This window comes from Miniopterus schreibersii (genome assembly GCF_964146895.1).
Source record: "Miniopterus schreibersii genome assembly, chromosome: 16".
Taxonomy (NCBI): Eukaryota; Metazoa; Chordata; class Mammalia; order Chiroptera; family Miniopteridae; genus Miniopterus; species Miniopterus schreibersii.
In genome coordinates this window covers 2,652,335-2,666,802 of record NC_138116.1, presented here as the reverse complement: position 1 = coordinate 2,666,802, position 14,468 = coordinate 2,652,335, and the positions used below count along the sequence as shown (strand labels likewise).

Here is a 14,468-nt window from a genome sequence, read left to right as displayed (position 1 = left end):
CTTTGCTCTACTTAATTTCTTACCTAATTTTTGCAGTTTATGTTACTTTATCGTGGAAAAGATTTCTTGTATTTTTGAACACAGCTATATTCAGAACAGGCTTAGGTCTATTTGTTTCATTTCATAGTTTTATATCACACAAGTTCTTTACATAACTTTGAATTGAAAGTCATTAAATAACTGTTATGGCTGTTGTGTCATGAACAGTATTGAGATTTTGCACATAGAGGGGACCTGCTGGCAGTTAGGGAATAGAATAGATCCAGCACGTTTACCTGTGGCGTGGTCAGTGGTTTTATGCTAAAGGCTGTCTTTGAGGTGTCCTGTGGTGGCCGGTTTCTATCTGTGGTCCCTGTAGAGTCACTGAGTTCTGAGATTGGACCATGTCAGCTTCACTGAGCAGGGCTCTGGAGTACTTGCGGGTCCTGTGTGCTTTTGTAAATGATGTCGTGTGACTTCTATTCCAGACAAACTGGACGCAGACTACATCAAGAGATACCTGGGTGACCTGACCCCACTGCAGGAGAGCTGCCTGATCCGGCTTCGCCAGTGGCTCCAGGAAACACACAAGGGCAAAGTGAGAGTCAGCCCCACGAGCATGCTGCTGTGGGAGCCGAGGGCCTGGTCCCGTCCACATTTCCTCAGAGTCCCTGGCCCTGATTGCCATAGCTGGGACTGCCCGGATCTAAAAGTTGCTGCATCTGTATCTGTGTGGCACCAAGTCCCTCGTGGCAGGTGCTGTTCTGTGTATAGTTAGCTGTGTTTTTCTGGAGTTTTACAGAGAATGATCTCACTTGACAACAGTTACATGTCTAGAAGGTTTGAAGGAGTTCACAGATTGTTGAGAAATTAGAACTGTTTGAGCTTTGATTTTGAGGTTTTTAGTAGAATTTTAGCCTCATAAGGAATCAGGTTTTTATAATAAGCCTCAGACTAATGGGGACTAGCAGCGAGCAGAGGCATATTTGTGTGTCTCGTTCATTCCCGGCATTACTAAACTAAATGGAATACTGTAGAGATATTTGGACTCGCAATGCTGGTTTTCTGAAGTTTAGGAGGGCTGATTTTAAACAGTGCCATAAAGCAGCCCACTCTTGATAAGAAGTGAGAGGAGGAAAGTCTTAGTCCCTTGGTAACTTGTTTTTCCGTTAGCAACTTTTAACATTGCTTAGGAACGTCTCTGTCTCCCAATAGATCCCCAAAGATGAGCACATTCTCCGGTTCTTGCGAGCCCGGGACTTCAACATCGACAAAGCCAGGGAGATCATGTGTCAGTCATTGACCTGGCGCAAGCAGCACCAGGTGGACTACATCCTCGATACCTGGAACCCTCCCCAGGTCCTACAGGACTACTATGCGGGAGGCTGGCACCATCACGACAAAGGTAGTGTGAGCTCTGCACTCAGGATATGCCCGGAGACCCCCTTTCACAGAACTGTGGGCACTGCCCCTCCCTCTCGCAGCCTAAACAAGTGATGTCCAGTTCATCACTGCCAGCACTGCACTCCTAACCCACTGGGAAATACCCCCTCCCCCACCCAGGGTGAGGAAGGGCTGAGGCCCTTGCTGCTTCCTCATGGCTCATGTTGCCCTCAGGAAAGTTCCTTCAGCTCCTTTTTTCATTAAGTGGACTTTTTGGAAATACTTAAAAAACCAAAATGCTGAAGGCAGTTTTTTCAGGAGCGCAGTGCTAGGAGAAGAGCTTTTCAGAGACTTCTTTCTACACGTAGCTGTGAAAATGGAGCCGGAGTTTCTGCACCAGAACAGGGAGAACAGCAGCTCTGTCTTTGGGATGAGCACAGACATAAGCCACAGACAGTGACAGCTGAAGCTAAGGATGGCGTGTGGGCGGTTCATTCTATTGCTTTATATGTCACGCTGTGTGGGACAGCCTGCATTGTCCCAGGCACGCTCCCTGTTTCCTGACTCAGAGTGACAGTGGGCAGAGGGAATCCCAAACCTGGAGAGACCACAGGAATCCCTCCCACCTCCAGACCGGTCCCTTCACAACCGAGCAGCTCTGATGTGCCCCTTTTCGTGGCTTTTATCTTTCGTACCTCTCCAGATTAATTGTTTATTAATTTTTACTAGACGCATATATTCCACTTTGTGATCCTCAGATGATTAAAAAGTTTGGTAGTAAGACAGTAACAAATGTATCTTACCAGTGTTGGGAGAGACTTTCTGTAAATCTTATTTTCAACAAGGTTTGGGAGCACAGAAAAGCCCTTTCTGCTTAAGTAGGACAGCTCTAGACCCACCTTCTCCTAGGGCCTAGGAGGCGGAGTTCACCAGGTAGTAGATACAAGGAGCAGGTGGGCCCGTGTCAGGATGGCAGCACTGACCCTCTGGCGTCTTAGTGTCCTTTCAGCAGCGGCATCCATGCGTGTCCTTACCACTGCTCTCCTCCGGCACCGAGAGGCAGGCTCTAGGAACCACTTACTCTGGGACACACTGGCCATCAAGGTGGTTTCCCTCTGCAGCTGGCTCACGATGAGTTAGGTCCTCCCAGGCTCCACCCGTTAGGTCCCGGCTATAAAGAAGCAGAGTCAGCATGTGCCGGTTGCTGTGGGTTTAAGGTTTCTTCAAAGTCCTCATTTGTCTTGGTTCTGGGGGTGAGAATTAAGGGAAGCTGGCTTTTTGCAAATCCTGACATGACATTTTTGGTAGCCTGTGAGGCGAGGAACAATACACTGTTCACAGGAAAGCTGCTGTGGGTGCTCTGACACCCGCCACTGGAAGGCGGAGCTCTGTTCGGCCCGGTGTGCAAGTGAGAAGCGAGCCCAGCACGGCAGGCGGTGCGGGTGGTTAGAGCGGACAGAGGTGGGGCTCCCTGGCCCCTCATCTGTGCAGAGGTGTCCCCACCACCCTAAGCTGCTCTGTTGTTGGCTTTTGTTTTTCCCTTTTATAGTTTTTTGGGGAAGAATTTGGGGGGGACTCCTGCACACACACGCAAGCCAGCTGCTGCTTCTCAGTAGGAAAGGGCTTGAAGCTCGTCTGGGGTATAAGACATGTTTTCCTGTCGGCCTCATGGCAGCACTGGTGCTGGTGATAATACCTTCCTTCGTCTCTCCTGCAGACGGGCGGCCCCTCTATGTGCTCAGGCTGGGGCAGATGGACACCAAAGGCCTAGTGAGAGCCCTCGGGGAGGAGGCCCTGCTGAGATACGTAAGTGCTCGTGGCCCAGGCGCCAGGCGCGTTTAGGCCTCACATGTCCTTTCTCTGCCAGCGGGGTTGGGATGTTATAATTGTTCTGTATAACAAGCATGTGTTGCTTTTGTAATCAGAAAGGAGAATCTATTAGTATATGTGAAAAACCTCAAAAGTGTGCACAGAAGTTATAAAAATGTTTTTCACGGGGAAGCATCAACCAAAATCACTATAGCCACTCAGGATGACCACCTGGGAGTTGATTCCGAGTCATCTTTGACCTTCACGCCCACATGGACTTGGTCCCTCCCCTGCCACCCTAACTCTCCTTTTCAGCTGTTTCTCACAGCGGACCTCTTCATGGTATTCTTTCCGCCGGCACTTCCTTGCTCCAGGCTCCCAGCATCTTTGATCTGGACGAGATAAATCTCTCTTTCCCCGTCCCTACTTGAGGCTTACCCTGTCTGCTGCCTCCTCCACGGTGGGCAGTTGTGAGGAGAATGCATTCCTTAAATTAAAAAACAAAACTTTAAAAGGCACAGCTATAATCCAGTCATCCTACAATATCCACTGTTGGCATTTTGCTGTGGACTCCATGAGCCCCTGTCACTGTGTGTGGTTATGCGTGCGTGCAAGCATGTACATACACGTGCACAGAACGAAATACAAAAGTGTGGGCAGAGCGCGTAAGGGGAGGTTTGTCTTCAAACAGTGCTCCCTCCAGCCATGCTTCAGATCAGTCTGACGCCGCCCTTTCTCTGGGTGGGTCCGCGTGGTGTCACAGTGTCCCCTGCTCAGCAGACGCTTACCTTCGGCTGATCCAGAGGTACTCTTTCGGAAGACATGGCAGCAGGCCATGCCCCCTCTCCCCTCCCCCAGCACCACCGCCTCCTGTGACCCCACTCAACATCCCTTTTGCCACAGAGGAAGTACTCTCTTCAGAGCGAGATGTTCTCTGTTGGAGTTATGTTTTGTGTATGTCAGGAAATCTAAGCAGATGGCTTTGGTTTGCCTGCTCACCTACAGTGTGTGCTGTGTTATGGCTGCAGCGTCACCATCTGGACTAACAGGGTTTCTGTGGCCTCTTGCACGTAGGTCCTCTCCATCAATGAGGAAGGGCTAAGGCGGTGTGAAGAAAACACGAAAGTCTTCGGCCGGCCCATCAGGTAGACATGCAGTTTTGCTCTTTCTTCCAGCTTATTGAGACTATACCCTAAATATTTCTAGTTGATTCTGAGAACCCAAATCTGGTCTGATTTTTAGAACCAAGTCTAAATATTTGACTGTTTTTCATAGTGTTCTAAAGGGTAGAAGGCAGATAAGCATGTAAGTGGTAGTTATGAGGGATGCTGGTAGGTTTTGCTACTTCTGGACCCTCGGCGTTGCCATCCCTCAGGCCAAGTGGGTTGGCTTATCTGGTCTGCTTGGCCCTTGGGAGCCCAGGGTTGCAGATTTTGGTGTGTCTGTTTTATTTTATTGGTGGGGAGGGTGGGGAAAAAATTGTGTTCCTAAATCATACTTCTGATTATGGGGAACTGTTTTGAAAACGCGCAGTGAGTCAGGTTGACCTGGAAGGTGCGTGCGGTGGGTCACTGGAGTGGAGTCCCTGAGGGCAGGGTTTTGAGGGTCTGTTCATGCAGTAGCCTCAGCTCCCCAGACAGCGCTTGACTCAGTGAACACTTATTGGAGAGCTTATTGTGGTTCAGTCTGGCTTCGAGTCTGAGTGCTACCACCCTGGGGTCAGTGGAAGCGGCTTGGCCTGTGAGCACAGCGCACGCCTTACCTGCTGGACCACTGAGCGTGTTAGACTGAAGGCTTTGTTCATTGTCCATTAGCTCTGTTCATTCTGGGAGTGCAGGGGTTCCCGCCACCCTGATCCTACATGCCTGTGCAAGCAGACGTAAGTCTGGTTCATAACACTGTGATATTAAAAATGAATATTTTTCAGAAAGGGATATAAATGACTATTTTATAATATATATAAAAAAAAAATAGCTATGGGACCTAGTTTGCTAAGTGTGCCATCTGTGCAGTAACACGTCTGTGCACCTGCAGTTCTTGGACCTGCCTGGTGGACCTGGAGGGACTGAACATGCGCCACCTGTGGAGACCTGGTGTCAAGGCCCTGCTGCGCATCATCGAGGTGGTGGAGGCCAACTACCCCGAGACGCTGGGCCGCCTGCTGATACTGCGCGCTCCCCGGGTGTTTCCCGTCCTCTGGACACTGGTGGGTTGGATGCTCTTTCCAGCAGCTGTTAGCATCTGTGAGGCACACACAATTGTATTCATATCCTTGTGCCTGTGGCTGTAAGTCCTAGCTAGTTAGGAAACAACAAAATTAGCATGGGAAGACATAACATTTCTCAGATTGTTTAAGGGAAGAAAGAATTCCTGAGTGTCTTAATGTCATGCAAATGGAATTTACAAAAAAAGCATGTCAAACACACTCCCTTTCCCCCACTCATAATACCACGTTGCAATTTAATCTCTGAAAATCAGGCAGCCAAGCAAAGATGACTGTGGGCATCTCTCTTACTTGCAGGTCAGTCCATTCATTGATGACAACACCAGGAGGAAGTTCCTTATCTATGCCGGGAACGACTACCAGGGCCCAGGGGGCCTGCTGGACTACATAGACAAGGAGGTCATTCCCGACTTCCTGGGCGGGGAGTGCATGGTATGTACCCAGGGGTCCTGCACGTTGGCTGCTCACCAGGGAGGAGAGGATGTTGGTTTGCACGAGTGAGTTTCAGAACTTCGGGGTTAGAGTTTTTGTTTTTATTTCTATTGTTTTTGGCTGCCCTCTCTCTAGTTCTCCATGGCTAGAGAGGTAATTTAATCAAAAGGTAATTTTTTATAACATGCCATTTCCTCACTGTTAAATGCTGATGAGAACTTGTTTTAGTCTAATCTAATTGCAGCTTGCTTTATCCACTCAGCTTTGTGAGAGTCAGATATCTGTTAGTTTACTTTGTTTGTTAGATTCCACATGTAAGTGAGATCATACAGTGCTTGTCCCCCAAATCAGATGCTCTAGCTGTTTTGGAAGAGCTGTGCATGTTTTAAAAACACCATTAAAACATCAAAGTGATTCTCAAAAACATTTCACCATTGACAGTAAGTCAGGTAACATTGTAAAGGTGATTATGTTAGGGACGCCATTCTCTTCTATGAACTTGGAATTTTTAGCACATTGACTTGCTAGATTATAGGGGAAATGCCTCCACTTCTGTACCCTGCACTGTGATGAGGGAATCAGAGAAGTGTAGTCCCCGAGGACCTTACAGCCTTGGGCGCTCGCCTGCCTGATGGGAGGGTGGAAGGAGCCCATGCCTGCAGAGGCCCAGCGACCTGTCGGAGCGCCTGCTGGAGCCCACGGGGAGTCGTGGCTTTGTAAGTTGGGTTGTTATTAGAGAAAGTCTCTCTCTCAGTCTTCATAGTAAGTAGTTACCTTCTTAAAATGTGTACACATGGATTTGACTTGTGTATTTAGTTAACGAATTGGGTTTTTAGGAAAGTCTCTTGGGATGGTTAGAGGAATTTAAACAGCATTTAGATTCAGCTCCAGGTTCATCAGTTGTGCTGTAAGGAATTGCAGGTGTATCACAGTGCTGTGCAAAGGAGCAAGTAAATTATACACCCCTAACTTCCCAAGTGCCCATGACCTTACCCTGAGGTCAGATTTGTAGAAGCCCAAACAGTTTGTGCTGCATAAGAGAACCATCCAGGCGGTCATTTGTAATGATGGGAAGAATCACGCTGGAGCAAAAGACATGACTCACGGCCGGAGGTGCCGAGTTGGTCACTGTGACCCCTGAGATGTGTTCACGATGGGAGAGTCCTTGTAACTGATGGAGGTTGCCCCACTCTGGCCTTCGAGGCTTCCTCTCCGCCCTCTGAACTGCTGTCCAGGCTGGGGTGGAAGAGGCGGCTCACACGTCCGTGTGCAGTCTTCTGACATGACGTCACCACTGTGACAGGTGTCCGTCATGTCTGCTTTCTGTGTGGTCGCCTCGCAGGGCTGATAACACAGGAAGCACCTGGATGTTACGAGCTGTGGTCTCACGGTCAGTCAGGAAATTTGTGAAATGCACAGCGGCTGATTCCGCATAGCCTGTTTCGGGCCAGTTCAGGAGAAGCTCCCCTTTACCGTTGTTTGGCTGATGTTGCGGCCGATCACTTGACTTGAGGTAGACATGAAGCTTTCGCAATTGATTATGTATTTTGACTGTAATTCCAGGTAGTAAAAATAATGCCTGTAGTTGCTGAGAGTAAAACCCTTTTCTAACGTTAATGTTTTCCCTTTACAGTGCAGTGTAAATGCTTGTAATTCTTGTGTAAACCAGCTTTAGTAATTGAGCCCAGTACCTCATACACTAGTGTGAATTCTGCGGTAAATCAGCTTCAGCTCGTTCCCATGTCTGTAAAGCGAGCGCGTGTATTTGAGTGGGCCTTACGAGTCACGCTGTCAGTGCTGCCGTGTCTGATGACATCGCCAGTGTTTCCGTTTCCTCAGCAGCTTTGGGGAGGCGGCCTGCCGGGCGGGTGTTGGCATAGCGTTGGATTCTCAGGGACTGTGTTTGCATAGCTTTCATCTCCCTGTTTCCATTTGTAGTGTGAAGTGCCAGAGGGTGGACTGGTGCCCAAGTCCCTGTACCGGACAGCGGAGGAGCTAGAAAACGAGGACCTCAAGCTTTGGACCGAGACCATCTACCAGTCCGCCAGCGTTTTCAAAGGAGCCCCACATGAGGTGCGCCCTTGGGACAAGCACGGGTGCGGGCTCTCCTCTCCCCACGAAGATCATCACGGGTCTTCCCAGCAGGAGTTAGTGTAGAACCAAATGTGTGCACTGGGCTTTTCTTTAGACTTTCATTGAGCAGGCATCTTGGGATTGGGGGAGCTGCGCCCAGTCAGTGCCTGGGCAGGAGGTGCGGTCTCGCCTTCAGTTCACAGGCCCGGACGTGGAGGTGTGCATAGCAAGCTGATGCTTAGGTTTAGTTTTTTTAAATAATTACACAAGACTAGTTTCATTTTGTTTCTTGTTGACTGGGCTTTGGCTGTTTATATTTTCAAAGGAATTTCCCCATTTTTGTTAGTCTAATAGAGTGAGGAGAAATTTGCCCTTTTGCTGTCACATTGTGGTGCAGGAGCAAGGGTGCTCCTGTGTTTTTACATGCACTATGTGTCCTGTGTCGTCATGGGTGGTCTGAGGTGAGGGACTCACAGCCGACTTGCCCTTCCCTGACCCCAGCGCAGGGGTGGTGGCTCCGCTGTGGAGAGGACAGCGGCATTCTGCGTGTTCAGAGAGCGGGCTGCTGGCTTGGGCTGTGGCGGTGGCCAGGAGCTGAGCCCTTGCTGCCTTCAGCCGCAGCAGCTGTCCTGCTTGGCCACCGCTGTTCGTCCTTGCTGCTGGGTCTCCTGGTACGGTCTGCCCATTACTTGTGGGCAGGTGGATACCGTAGCTGTGGTTTGAACAGGTGGGGATAGAAATGTGCTGTGCCTCAGGCAGATTGTTGGGATCTCTGATTTTCGACCTGTCTTGAGGATTAGTGTATTTCTTGTTTAGAGGCAGCTCAAGGAGCCCGAGCTCTTGTTTGTCCTTCCTGAGGTTGCAGTCGCTTTGTGCAGGGTAGAGAACTTAGTGCATAATGTTTCCCTTGAGTCACAGGGTATCTGTGAAAATGGGTAGCCTGGTTTTTTATATCAGAACAGTGAAAACTTCATTTCTGCTTTGGGTGTTAGGTAAATCACAGATCAAGGACAGTGATACATATAAAATAAAGGCTGAATAAATGTCCCCACTGTGAAGGCAGGAAAGAGGTGCCTGCCAGCTGAGGGGTTAACGTCTCAGGAGAGCTTCGTCCTAGGAGCACTTTGCAGAGGAGAGAGAGGGCCAAGCCATTAGGGCTCTGCTGTTCTTAGCTGTTAGACCCTTGTGCGTTCTGGGCCTGTTCTTCAAGACCTTCCACAGTGGTTTCTGCAGCAAGGGGGGCTGTGGTGCGGTAGAAGAAGCCTGCTGGACAAAGCAGAGTGCTGGAGACCAGGCGGAGCGTGGGCCCCCAGGCGCTCGGGGAGGGGAGCACAGGCCCCGGCTTCTGCTGGAATTTTTTAGTGAATACATAACTTTCCACAGCTGGTGTTAATTTTCACGTCCCTCTTTCAGTAATCTTTTGAAACTATAACTTGATCATTCCCTGCTGAGAAGCTTTATATGGGTACCGTATACAGTTCAGATTTTAGACTGTCACTCAGCCCCCGGCTCTTCTCCCACCCCCATGCCACATAGCTCCCCTCCTCCCACCCAGCTGCCACTGTCCCACTGTGAGCAGAGGAGCCTGCCTGGCGGGACCTTCCTCCCTCCTCCATGTGCTCTTTGTTTAACTTCCACCTGCTCTGAGCCTTCCCTGAGCTCGTCAGCCCAGTGCAATCCACCCACCCACTTGTGTACCATTTTCACTTAGGTCCATCTTGTATTGTTGAGACATGTTTTACATCCAGGACCCAGTATTTTAGAGCACTGTCTGAGGATGGTGTAATGGGAAATCTTGGGCTATAGGTCTAGCTGACCAAGTCCACAGACAGGGCCCATGGCACGTAGCATGAACCAGGGGTTGAAGGAACGAAAGGGGTGAGTGGGAACCCAGATGGTCGATTGTGAATCTGTGAGACCCGCTGATAGGACGCAGCTCCTGGGCCGAGCGGCAGCACAGGGGCGGCATGGGGCCCTCATTACATTGGTTGTTGACGCCATCTCTCCTTCCTCCAGATTCTCGTCCAGATTGTGGATGCCTCTTCGGTGATTACATGGGATTTTGACGTGTGCAAAGGGGACATTGTCTTTAACATCTATCACTCGAAGAGGTCGCCACAGCCTCCCAAAAAGGATTCACTGGGGGCACACAGCATTACTTCTCCGGGAGGAAACAACGTGCAGCTGATAGATAGAGTCTGGCAGCTGGGCCGGGACTACAGCATGGTGGAGTCGCCTCTGATCTGCAAGGAAGGAGAGAGTGTGCAGGTAAAATTGTCGTTGACTCTAAGCTCGGTGGTTTGGTCTCGAGAAGGGAGTCTGTCACCTCATTCCTGCCCTGCATGGCCGGCACTGTCTGTCTGCAGGACCAGATAGGTGTGTCTGGTTCTAGTTCCAATCAGAATGACTCAGGGATCCAAGTGAGTCTTAGCAGACAAAGGGCCCAGGCCTGAGCAGTGGTTTGGGGCAGGGTCTGTGACTTAGTGTCTAAGGAGTGTGAGTTTCCTTTAGAAGAATATTCACAGACGCTCTTGGGAGGAAGGAAAAAGTGAATGTGCTCCACAGCGGGGTTCAGAGACTTCCCCCGACGTGCCTTTGACCGCGTGCCATTGGTTTCCTTCCAAGGAAGACCACCCTGAAGGGAAGTGACTAAAACTGTCCTTACTGGGCATTCTAGTTTATTTAAAATGCTCTGCCAGTTCATCAGGAAATTTTATCCAGTTATTGTGAGAATTGTGTCCAGATCGGTAGTTCTTGGTGCTTTGGGCTTTCATAACAGATGTGTGATTTTGCCCCCTTTACAGTTTTTGGGGATAAGCCTTTCATATCAGTGTCTTCGTGGTCTAGGAGAAGAGTACGGGAGAGTATCTTACTCAGCTTTAAATTAATGGGCATTTTAATCTACATCAAAATATTTAATTCCAGAATTAATGGAGGCGGTAATTTTCACAGCTTGACACTTGGTTTTAGATGGATATCCTTTTAACACAGAATACACTAGTAAGATCATTGGAAGGTGTCTGAGATCATTGCCTGGTCCATATGACCTTGACCCCCTCAAGGTCGAGTGAAGGGGCCCGCTTGAAGTCATCCATCCTGGCCTTCCTCCTCATAAGGCTGAGGCAGGTGCTTGGGGCTGACAGACTCAGGGTGTTGCTCCCCATGGCCTTCCCAGCCCCTAGCAGAGGCCTGGCTGGGACCAACCCTGGTAATGAACCAGAGTAGTAGGTCCTTCATCCAGATGGTCAGTGACCACAGCTGAATCTGCGCAGACCTGAGACAGCTTCCTCGGCTCTGTCAGAAGACCCCCTGTAGGCAGGCACTTGGAAGGGAGACCTCCTCAGCTGGCACTGCTTGACCCGTTCCAGGGCTCCCATGTGACGCGGTGGCCGGGCTTCTACATCCTGCAGTGGAAGTTCCACAGCATGCCGGCGTGCGCTGCCACCAACCTGCCCCGCGTGGACGACGTGCTGGCCTCCCTGCAGGTCTCCTCGCACAAGTGCAAAGTGATGTACTACACCGAAGTGATAGGGTCCGAGGATTTCAGGTACGGCTCCTGGTGCAGCAGGGGTAAGCTCAGTGAGGACAGCAGGGCTCGGGGGCAGGTGGAAGTGGCCTCTGTGCCATGTATCATTGAAGTTCCTGATGCCATCTGTGAGCAAGGCTTTGGGGAACCTCATCCTGGGGGACCCTGCCCAGCTGTCCTGCTTTGTAAGTGCTGCCAGGGAGGGAGGTTGCTGAATGGGGGGTGTAGAGAGCAGGACTGGCGGGAAGTTAGCAGACAGCAAGGGAAGCTGGGTGGCTCTGGTTCCTCATGCCTTGTCCCCTTGCTGTCTGTTTGCAGAGGTTCTATGACCAGCCTGGAGTCCAGCCACAGCGGGTTCTCCCAGCTGAGCGCCGCCACCACCTCCTCCAGCCAGTCCCACTCCAGCTCCATGATTTCCAGGTAGTGCCGCGACGCCATCCTCCTCGGACAGCCCGAGCTCCACCGGCGGCCACAGTGTGCAGACTCCTCTCGCCCCTAGGTAGCAGATAGCTCTCGAGATGGTAAATGTAGCCATTGATCCTGAACTCTCTCGGCAGGTAGTTTTAACTCTAACTCAATAGCCATAGATTTTGTATACAGCGTGCACAAAATCAAACCAGAGCACAAGGGCTGTCATGAGGAAAGTAGTTTATATACCAGTTAAGAGGCTGACTTTGTCTCAGATGTTGATGCAGAAAGTCTCGAGTTACCTTCGCACTGTCCGTGAACCCTACACCGTCCTTCAGAGGTGACCCACCTTCCTGCTGGAGCGGAGCTGCATCTTGTTCCCACACCGCGGTCCTTACCTCCCTGCTGCCAGTCGGCCTGGTCCGTGACCGTGAAGCTGCTGGCTCCCTAAGAGCAGATGCTGCTTAACTCGCAAGGACTGAGAGGCAGCCTGTGGGAGCCACAGCCCGGCTCCTGGGCCACATGGATCCATGGTTCTCAAGTGGGCGCTGGTGGGTCCGGGCTCCTGTGACATCAGGAAAACACCGCCATCGTTAAACACGATTGCTTCTCTCCATTCTAATCTCATTGGTACTCTCCGAGCAGGACTTCCCTGTGCATGAGTGTGAGCTGCGGGCATCCTTTCTCTCCTCCTGGCGTGTGGCTCTTCCTGCTTGCACATTAGTTCTGAGCTCCTTGCAGACTTGTCTTGCCCACACTCCTCAGAGCGTCGTAGCATTCAAGCCCAGGTGGTCCTGCTAGTCTCTAGAAGGGCATTTGGAAGACGGTCGCATTTGCCATTTTGAAACTGTCCAATGTGCGCTTTTGCTCACCAGCAACCTCACGGTGGGCCCCTTCAGGGTACTGTGTGGCGTGTAGGAGCCCTGCGTCTCTCAAAGGACTTGTGGGAGTACGTGTGGCAGTGTGGGGCCTGCTGGGCTGGGTGCATAGGACCTTGTCCATGTAACAGGTTCTTCATAGAAGCAAAGCAGGTAGGAGCTTGGTTTGTCTCACGCTTTCTTTCTAGTCCCACTCATGATGACTAGCCTGTCTTGTATTTGCCCTCGGTTTTTGGCTTTTTATGGGAAGAGCAGTTAGTAAAGACATGCTGTGTGGTGATGGGTGCGGCACATGCTGTGCCCTTGAAGCTGGGTGCTGGAGCCCACAGATGATGCCATTGTGTGAGGGGCACACACCTCCGGGGCTACATGGGTTTCAGTCTGCTCTGGGCGTCCGAGGGGCTAGAGAGCTTTGTGGAGGCATCGGGAGGGTGCAGAAGCAGTGAGCAGCCCTCCCACCTGCTCACACTGCCAGCTGGGGCCGTGGGCTCCTCGTGGTCGCTGGCCCTCTGAACAGCTGTGCATTTCCTCTGAAGGGGAAGCTCCTGACTGTAGTCAGTGGCACCTAAAGGCTTCTTCCCAGAATGCAGAGTAGGGTTAGTGCTGCTTCCAGTCGGGGCTTCTTGCTTCCAAGTTATAAGGACCTGAAGATGGTCCCTTCTTTCTCTCTCTCTCTCTCTCTCTCTCTTTGTGTCTCAGATGGCGATTTTGCTGACAGCTGCCAAGAAAACGCTCCAGGCACCAGTCCACAGCAGCCCAGGGATGTTTGTAGACCTATTTGAATCACAGCCATTTCCCTCCTCCCCTATCTGCAGATCTGTTCTTTTTAAGTTGATTGGGAAGAGGCAGTGTTTCACCCCCGGAGGGTTGAGTGCATCTGTAAGCGCCCAGAGTGCAGGCCTGGCACGTGCTTGCAGCTGCTCCCGAGTGACGCCTGCTCTCCTGTGTGGAGCCGTGGGCCTGTGCCTCGGTGACACCACGTCCCGTCCCCTCTCGATGCCCTATGTCCTTCTAAGCTGCTGTCCCCCTGCCTTTTCCAGCACTAATGATCCTTTGGTTTCCCTCTATTAGTAGTTTCTTAATTCTCTCTTCTCCCTAAATGCATTATTTACATATCAGATTCTGTAAATGTTTTGTAAACATATTACCTCACTCTTGGTAATACAATACTGATAGTCTTTACAAGATTTTTTTATTGTTATCAATAATAAATGTGAACTGTTTAAAGAAAAAATGTCTTTTTCTTACTGTGGAGTCTCCGTGGAAGAGTGTCGTTCTTTAGAGACTAGAGATTGAAGGAAGGCAAGACCCTGGGGCCCGAGTGTTTGCTGGTGTTCTAGAAGTTCAGGTGAGGTCGCCTGGGTGGATGGTTCACCGGCTCAGACTGCCCAGCAGGAAGTGAAGCCGGGGCCTCTTCCCGTGGTGCCAGAGACTTGCTTAGTTTTTCTTAAATGCACGATCAGAGTCAACACGAATCATGGCTTGATGCCCGCTGTGATATTTTTTCAGTGACACAATGGCTCCTTTAATCAGGGGGCCTCAGAGCAGATCAGATGGGCTGAGTGCCCCTTCTCCCCAGCCCCCCACTGGGCCTGCAGGGGTGGGGTGGCCATGGGGCAGAGCACAGGGCACCCTGCCTGCCTCCCATCAGGAGCTGTGAGCTCATCTGCTCTCCTAGTCAGCATCTGTCCTTGGTGGGGGACTGGCCGAGGAGACCGGCCGGGACTTGGGGCAGGGAACAGATGATGCCTTGAGT

The 14,468-nt window shown here is 50.8% G+C and overlaps 1 protein-coding gene across 4 annotated transcripts in view; it reads left to right on the top strand.

Annotated features, from left to right (window-relative positions):
* The window catches only part of SEC14L1 (SEC14 like lipid binding 1), a 34,355-nt gene extending 20,419 nt beyond the window's left edge, over positions 1-13,936 (top strand). For 2 of the 4 annotated variants that reach the window (XM_081162087.1, XM_081162088.1), the window contains 11 exons: positions 468-577; positions 1,195-1,384; positions 3,080-3,168; positions 4,246-4,316; positions 5,206-5,377; positions 5,693-5,827; positions 7,766-7,900; positions 9,917-10,168; positions 11,269-11,447; positions 11,745-11,846; positions 13,412-13,936. In XM_081162087.1, coding sequence (XP_081018213.1) covers positions 468-577; positions 1,195-1,384; positions 3,080-3,168; positions 4,246-4,316; positions 5,206-5,377; positions 5,693-5,827; positions 7,766-7,900; positions 9,917-10,168; positions 11,269-11,447; positions 11,745-11,846; positions 13,412-13,427 — 1,451 coding nt within the window. In that variant the 3' untranslated portion in view covers positions 13,428-13,936. Of the gene's footprint in view, positions 1-467; positions 578-1,194; positions 1,385-3,079; positions 3,169-4,245; positions 4,317-5,205; positions 5,378-5,692; positions 5,828-7,765; positions 7,901-9,916; positions 10,169-11,268; positions 11,448-11,744; positions 11,970-12,109 lie in introns of those variants that run through there. The other 2 variants (XM_081162089.1, XM_081162090.1) reach the window with 2 other exon arrangements.
* The last annotated feature ends 532 nt before the right edge of the window (positions 13,937-14,468 follow it).